Here is a 9,128-nt window from a genome sequence, read left to right as displayed (position 1 = left end):
AGAAAATGTGAGTTTCCCGGCCAAAAACGTTTTTCTGGCGACTTCCAACTAACGGCGTTAGGATTCTGTTAGTCGCGGACCGTTGTGAATAAATACAATAAAAGTTGAGACCGTCTGCAGTCAATTCGTTAGTTAAGACCGGCAGTGACCAAAAGGCTATAGTTAGGATTAATAAAAAACCAATATACCTTATATATTATTTAAACGTTTAAAAAAAGTAGAACAAACAAAGGAACCTTATAAACAAGAATCTCTTATATATTTTTTAAACGTTTAAAAGAAGTAGAACAAACAAAGGAACCTTATAAACAAGAATCTCTTAGAAGTGGGAAGGGCATAGAATCAAACTTCAAATCAACCCAAAGAGAATCAAGGTATATATACTTGTCCCATAGCACACTCTATGTAAATTTTCCCGGTCAACCACTTGACTTGTATACATAATTATCCCATCAAATTATAAAAATGCAACATCTACATTTGCTCAAGATCTAGCAGATTTCTTTGATCTCTCATTATGAGCAACCATACTAACAATACCCGACATCTTTCACGACTTCCTAGCAACGCCTATGCAAGATACATCAGTGGTACTCGGGTCAATTTCGACTTCATACCTCCACCATCGCTTCCCTTTCTTCCTACGTTGGTTAGTACTATTTTCCACTGTTTTAGTATAAATCTATGAAACTATTATTCAACTTTATTCTTCGAGATATAACTATACTTTTATTTGAAGTTATTGCTAACCAAAATTATTTTCAATTATATGCAGAACGAAAGTGCTGGGGTTGATCCATGGTTATGGTCACTTCCGGAAAGAAATTTGACTTTACCTTCGACCATGATAAGGTGATCTCTATGCCACTATGCCCAGTTTATCTCTTCAAATAGACATGCCTTATTATTCCATATTAAGACGTTTTGGTCCTTATTATTCCATATTCCATATTTAAGAGAGTATTAGATCAAATTTAGTTGAGAATTTATTACCTCATATTCATTTGTCCAATTAGTCTATTTACAACCTGCTACATTACTTATCAGCTTAGAATTACAGAACTGACATAGCACTCACTTTACTAGTAAGAGGTAAGGGGTTCAAACTTAACTATCACCAATTTATGTGAGAGATATGAGGGATGACCCTAGTTTGCCAAGGTTCAAATCCTGGTCTCATCCGGTTTTACCGGCTCCTCGCTGTCGCGCCATTTGGCGGGCGTGGGGGTCGGGTTTTATCCGGGGAATCCCTCAATAGTTGGACCGCTATGGGCTCCGTCCATCCTGACTCGTGGCTAGCTCGGGCTACCTTTAGTCAATGGAGGCCGCGTATGGAGTACTCGACGTTACTTAGTTGGTTGTTCCAAAAAGTAAAAGAATTACATAACTGATAATGGGAGCAAGTTATCAAAAAAGTTGTCTCTAGCTTAGGCCTTAGGGATTCCAGTTTTGGACAACAAATATCAATACCTTGTTTCTGTTCCAATCTGGTTTTTAAGTGGTCAAGGATCAGTTTGGTGCCAAAGCGGTTCTCGTTCGGTTTTAACCAGTTCAATGGATGAGTTGCCCACATGGTATTATTGTATTAACTCTATGATTTCTTGTCAGTCAAACCAGTCATTTCTCCATGCGCCTCTATATAAGCATTGGCAAACTTTGATAAAAAAAATATATAATTACATATAATACTACCCGCATATATTACATAGGTTAGATAATAAAAACGATATGATTTGTAAATCTATAAATGATTTTTATAAAAATGATATAACTTATATTAAATGGGTTGTATAATGAAAGAAATGATTAATTTGTTAAGATGTTTTTGCATAAAATTAACTTTTTTTAATAAAATTAATAAAATGTTTTTTAAAAAGAATTATAGAAAGCAATTATTTATATAAAGAAAAATACAATGTTGGTGCCGCAAGCAATTCTATTGGGCCAAGTGATGCACCGCCATTGATCAGGTTATTTTTTTTTCCTGTTTTGGTTTCGGTAGAACATAACGGAAATCGACTGCTTTCCATCTCAACGTTGGGACAGACAACGCTCGGGTTTTACTAACATTCGACTTTTACCGATTGACATCACCTCACTGGTCCACCTCATTCTTTTAATTTTTTTTGTTTTGGTTTCAGTATTGTAACAAACGTAATCAAAACACCGAATTCGCGTGACTCACTACCTCAACGCTCGGGACCAACAACACTTGGGTTTTACTAACGTCCAAGTTTTATTGACATTACTTTTGACAGGACCCCCTTCAGAGAAAAACTTGGACGTTAATACAACCGAATCGTTGTCGGTCCTAGCATTGAGGTAGTGAGTCACACAAATTTAGTTAAATTCGTTACAATACTGGAACTAAAACAAAAAATATCATATATATATATATATATATATATATATATATATATATAAAATTGAGGTGAGCCAGTGAGGTGACGTCAAACGATAAAACTCGGACATTGTTAAAACCCAAGCGTTTTCAGTCTTGGCGTTGAGTCGGCGAGCAGTCGATTTCCGTTATGTTCGTTACGCTACCGAAACTAAAACGTAAAAAAACAAAGACAAAATTACAAAAATGTCCTTTATGTTTGTATCAAATTTCACTCGTTATCCTTTATCTTCAAAATTGATATGTTTTACTTTTTACGTTTAAAAATCCAGCACCATTTGTCCTTTGGCACTAATCCAGTTAATTTTTCTGGTTAAGTTGAATATAAGGGTAAATTAGTTATTTTACCTTGTTTTGCTTAAACAAAATATTTTAATAATTAAACCTAAATAAAATATAACATTAAAAAATAAAAACCTTCCACTTTTATCATCCTTCATTGTCACCAGAGAATGAGATTGACTTTCTCCACCAAAATTCCATTTAATGATTAACCGATTTTCAGTACTCCGAATCTCCGATGGCTGTAACCACCTCCATCTTTGACGGCTGCCCGAATCTCCGATGTACTCATCTCCTTTTAATTTCTATCATCTTTCCCAAATCTTAAAGCCCTCTCTCCATAAACAAGTTGTAGGACTCAACAATCGAATAGAGTTGCACTCTGTTTATCCAGAATTGTAAAGACTGTCACGGCAATGGATGTTTGTAAACGACATGGGCGTATTTTGTATGGATTTGGTTGTTTGGAATTTAGATCTAGGGTTTTTATGTTTTGATATGGGAATTAGGGTGTTTGCGTAGATATATCAAGTTCTTCTATCTAGTTTTTTTTTTTTAACAAGTATTTTCTTCATTAAAAAAACATAGATATTACATCAACATAGCAGGTAGGCGGACAACAAGCTGCGACGCCACCCCTTTCTGAATTGCAAACCCTAACATGCTAAAGACATACTCCCACCCCTTTGGAGTCGACACATTGCTATGCACAACCCGTTGGACCCTGGTTAGGAAACGGATAGCTTCCGGTGCCAAGGAGCCAAAGGTATCAAAAGCCAGAGGGACAAATGTATCTATCTAGTTGTACTTTGTTTTAGGTTATCCTGGATACTGTTATGGCAAGTGGTGGTGGTGATGCGTTGGTGGCGCTGACGACAATTTGCAAATGGCGGTGAGTGGGGTGGGCCAGCTATGGTGGTTCTCTGATAAGATGGTGGTGGTTAACGACAATCATTGTCGGAGATGGTGGCGATGGCTCGTCGGAGAAGAAACAAATGTGTTAATCGTGTGGACTGATTAACAAAGGCGGAGGGGAGCGGAGGTGGGGCTGTGTTGCGTTTTTTAATAATTAAAATACTTTTAATTAGATTGGTAAATTGACTAGTTTACTCTCATGTGCAAGGCACATGATATGACTTAACCAGAAAAACTAATTAGGTTAGTGCTAAAAGACAAACGGTGTTAGAATTTTAAACGTAAAGGATAAAACATATCATTTTGGAAGATTAAGGATAACGAGTGAAATTTGATACAAAAATAAATGACAATTTCTGTAATTCTGTCAAAAACGAATAACAAGACTCAATGGTGGTGTGACATTTGGCCCAATAGGATTGCTTGAGGCCGACCCCAACATTGTATTTTACTCTATATAGATTCCGTTACGATATTGGAACTAAAACAAAAAAATATATCAAATAAGTTGACGTGGACCAGTGAGGTGGCGGGGATCGGTAAAACTTGGACATTGGTAAAACCCGATCATTGTCGGTCCCGGCATTGAGACGGCAAAAAATCAATTTCCATTACATCATTATGGTACTGAAACCGAAAAAAATACCCAAATAATATGGCTCAATGGCGGTGCGTCACTGGCCCAATCGGATTGCTTGTGGTACAACATTGTATTTTACTTTATATAGATAATAAACGCCGTTTTAAATATTTTATTTTTATATGTTAATCCTTTTATATATTAATTCAATGAATTTATATTTTGATTTTGTTTTTATTTTGAGACTGTTACAAACGTAACCAATACATGCTGAATACTCGTCAACACACTACTACAAAGCAATGCTCGGATATTACCGACCAAATAAACATTGTTTTAAATATGTAAATTGATTTTATAATACGCTATACGAGTGTTGCAAGTTTGTTTTACAGTTTATCTTTTAAGTGTGTTGATTTGTCGAATAATTTTTAGGTTTAGATCTGGTACCGTAACGAATGTAGCAAATACAGACCGAATTTATATTGACTCGCCACTACAATGCCTAGGTTTTACTGACCGAATTCCTCGCGTAACGCGTGGGTAAATTACTAATTATTATTTATTAGGAGATAAACAAGAAACAAAAAAATTGTAAAACTAATTAAAGAAATATGCATATGTATACCTAATATGACAAAGACACGAGCAAAAATGTTTAAGAATGCATCAGAAGTGACACTTGGCAAAATATACTCTTTTATTATGTAGTATATATAAAGAATAGAGATAAATATAGATGCATATACATGTTTTAAACTATGATATCCTCTTTAGTCGGGATGCCAATAGGACGAGTATTGGTAATACATGTCCATATACACCCGATAGAAAAAGTGTGTTGAATAGCGTCGGGTACTTTTCACATAGTGCCGGCTAAGCCTCTTTGTTGGCCTAAAACGACGTCTGAAAACAAGGTATTATTGTAAAAAAAATTATTTTGCTTTCACTCTAAATAAATCAAGATCTTGTCTTTCCCGGTCCTAATTCAGATTAAACATAGCTCAAATCACACACATTAGTCCAAATCCCAAATTACAAATGCAAAATTATTTATTTAGTTTGTTTAAAAAACCATATGATGGCCGTTGAGTTTTTCATGTACATTTTATCTACATTAGTAGTTTAAAAGAAAAACCATATGTGGATTTGCAGTTTCCCACGACCACGTATGCAACTTGTAGTGTTCCGCAACAATGTGGCTAACAACAATAACATGCGGTCAAGACCAACAGAACAACATCGGCAACAACGTTTTGAGTTAACCCCGAACGAACAAAGGAAAGCTTTAAAGAAACTTAGGGGGGAGGTTTTCAATCCAACTCCAAAAAAGATAATCCAAAGACTAGGTAGGTTTTACAGACAAAATGATGCTACAAAACCGTACGAGGAAGACAATAACGATGATGATGATGATGACAAAAGGTGTGTTATTTGCTTAGAAGTCTTTGAACCAAAAGAAGTGGTGATGGTGACACCATGTAATCATATGTTTCATGAGGATTGCATCTTCCCATGGGTTAAAAGCAACGGCAAATGTCCGGTTTGTAGGTTCTCGTTTTGTGGAGACGAGAGTGGAGCGTCTTCTACAAACAATGATAACATGATCAATGATCAGTTAACAAATGGCTTAATTTCTTTAGTGACGTTAACGGGTGGTTCTACAACTATTGAACCCTCGTGGATTTAACAGTATCTTGAGGTTCATATACCTAAAAGTGTGTAAGCGGTGGCATAAACTGACTTATGGAAAGTTTTCTCTTTGGGTGGTCAATGGTATAAGAGGTGCAAACTATGCTCAATTGGTACATAGAATAGCACAATATGGTTCATAAACTTTTGAGTTGGAAGTGTCATTATAGTACCTGTGGTTTGTTCGATTACGTGACTTTGGTATTATTTTTTAATTTATTGCAAGTGGCTACCCGACTTTTCTAAAACTTGCAAATTTAATACCTTTTTATAACCCCGTTTATATTAGTCCGTTAAGTCAGGGGCTCTTTTGTAATTTCGTTTTTTTAATTTATTTTTCCTTTTCTTTTAAAGGACTCAATATAGCTTTATAACTCTTGTAGTGATCTCAATATTATTATGATTAAAACTATTAGTTGCAGCCAATATATCACTCAACTTAATCTTAACAATCGGTTTCTGAAACAACGACACCTGAACCAACTGATACGCTCATAACTTATCGACCCAGTTACACCGGTCATCACCGCCTGTTCCACTCTCACCGCCGTAACTTTTACCGTTTTTACCCGACCGGAGAAAAACCACCACCAGATCGCAAACCCTAACATCAACGACACCGCAGCACCGGTAACGCCCGCGGCGATAATAACGACTAATTTTTTTATTCAAACGATTAGATTTTGAACTAACCGGTGGACTGCATAAATTACCGTTTCCACTAAACGAATCCGCTTCGAATCGCGATAAATCGTCCGGGACCGAACCAGGGAGTTCGTTGTTTGACAGATCGAGCTTCTTAAGCCGGTCTAGTTATCCGATCTGGTACGGAACCACACGAACAAACCACCATGATCGACGGATTTGGGGAGAAATGGCTTGATTTGTGGATTAGGGTTTGAATTGGTTTTATGATTTGGGGATTTAGGTTTTATGGATATAAAGGGGTGTCGTTTAAAAGAAAAGGAAAAATAAATTAAAAGAACGAAATTACAAAAGAGCCCCTGACTTAACGGACTTATATAAACGGGGTTATAAAAAAGTACTAAATTTGCAAGTTTTATAAAAGTCGGGTAGCCACTTGCAATAAATTAAAAAATAGTACTAAAGTTGCGTAATTTAACAAACCACAGGTACTATAATGGCACTTAACTCTAAACTTTTAAAAGTGATACTAGGAATCGAATGTACTTACTAAATAGATGAATCTTCACTCAATAGGTGACAACCGACTCTTTTCGGTCAATATCTGTACATACCAAAAAGGTGATTTCATGTCATAAGCTCATATTCAACTTAGTTTGGATTAACTAGGTCATATAAGGTCTAAAAAAGTCATACATATCACTATCATATATTGAGTGATTTAGGGAATTACCGGGTCACGAACACAAACTTCCCGACTAATATTAACATTGGTGAACATATATATCAATCCAAAATTGAGTTCATTGAGCCATAACACAAAAACAATTTTTTACACGCTCAAATCACGCATTATAATGCCAAATACACAACAAATGGCTCATGCTTGTATTTTCACGATCTTACGTCTAAATACTATCTACACATGAATTCGCCTATACAATATGTGTTTATAACCTATGTAAGACACATTAAACATATATTAATTCACTAGTTGCAATTGCATATTGCTACATCTACGTCCTGTTCTTGAGTTTTTTTAAAGGATGGAAAGGAAAGGAAAACTAAGGATAGTTAAAAAATGGGTGTTCTTGAGTTTTTTTTAGGATGGAAAGGAAATGAGTAGGAGGAGTTAGGAGGGATTAAATTAATGTATTTTCCTAACAAGTTATCCTCCCAAAATGGGATGATTACTAAGGACAACTATTTTTTAACATAGTTAACATTTCCTTTCCTCTAATTTCCTTCAAACTCAAGAACACACCTAATTAAAAAAATTTCCTTCCCTTCCCTTTCTTATCATTCCCTCTCATTTCTTTTCTTTCCTTGGTTAAAAAACTCAAGAACAAGGCGCTAGTGATTAATTCTCCTCATAGGGTGTTCATTCAATCCTACATATGTTGTAACCAAAGACAGTTATAACTATTAAACACTTAACCTACCTAACCTAACTAAGCATCAACAACATATAACCCTAACCAAACTAAACCCAAATTCCCAAACCACCCCATTTCTCCCTCTTTGGTCGTGAATATACATGGTCGTGAATATACACAAAGGGCCCCCCTTTTCTCTTGTCTTTCAATCAACAACCCTAACACATTGAATATTTTTGTACTTATAGATGGTTTAGAGAAACCCTTTGTATTTCTAGGTGGTTTTCTAATTTTTTTTATCACTCCCGGACTTAGGGCCTAAAAATGTGACCACGAGTTGGTACCTGTTTTGTAAATATAACAAAGTTTATGGGTAAATTTTAGCGGAAGACTTTTAGGCTGATTAAAATATTAATTTACATTGAAAATTTACTTGGGAATTAAATACCCAAGTATTCGTTTACAAAACACTTGTCTATATTACAAGGATTTCATTATAAAAAACTGAGCTATCTTGTAACGTTAGACTCTATCTCCATGATGACTCCAATCCTTGCTATTGCTTATTAATACTTAATTACCTGCAATGTGTGGGAAAAATACATCACCTGTGTGCTGGTGAACACCTATTACTCTAAAAATATTTAAAGTACAGTTACAATAAAAATATAATTTTATGTACAAACTCAGCAGAAAGTATTACATTCCTAGGATTTGTACCACTAATCTACTCACACAAAAATGTTCTCCGAGCCACGTAGCCAGTAATGGAGAACTAACTATGACTGTTAGCCCGTGGCCACGTAGCCTTTGACTGTTTAGGCTAGAAAGTTATGAATGGATCCAGACACATGTGTAATCGGTTTGGGTTGCTTTTATTTTCAATATTGTATTATAACGTTTTAGAGATCACGTAATCTCATGTAAACGTTTGATTGACTCTTTAAGACAAACAACATGTTCATCTTATAGAGTATATATATGTTTTGACTGTTTGTAAAGGTTTCACGTATTAACCTGTACCGTCAGTGTTATTTGAAAACATTCTTGATTGTGAATGAGAATGATATTAACCTATACATAAATAGGTCCTTATAAATATCTGGATTTTGTTTCTTGATTAAGCTATTGTCTTTAAGCTTAACCTTGATAACGTTCTCAACTTTGTCTTTGAATGAAAATACTTGTTTTAATGTGACGTTTGATACAGCTTGCTTTGGCATAATAGGTTATAACA

The 9,128-nt window shown here is 35.3% G+C and overlaps 1 protein-coding gene across 1 annotated transcript; it reads left to right on the top strand.

Moving 5' to 3' along the window:
• The first annotated feature begins 286 nt into the window (after positions 1-286).
• On the top strand, positions 287-6,007 carry LOC143559604 (uncharacterized). Its single transcript, XM_077048127.1, has 3 exons — positions 287-649; positions 776-852; positions 5,334-6,007. The coding sequence occupies exons 1-3, from the start codon at positions 518-520 to the stop codon at positions 5,866-5,868; spliced, it is 744 nt and encodes a 247-aa protein (XP_076904242.1). The 5' UTR covers positions 287-517; the 3' UTR covers positions 5,869-6,007.
• Positions 6,008-9,128: the final 3,121 nt, after the last annotated feature.

The sequence above is a fragment of the Bidens hawaiensis genome, unplaced genomic scaffold, assembly GCF_021521415.1.
Source record: "Bidens hawaiensis isolate Kalapana, Puna unplaced genomic scaffold, B.hawaiensis_p1.1 tig00019942_1, whole genome shotgun sequence".
NCBI lineage: Eukaryota > Viridiplantae > Streptophyta > Magnoliopsida > Asterales > Asteraceae > Bidens > Bidens hawaiensis.
This window is presented reverse-complemented; position numbering and strand designations above follow the sequence as displayed.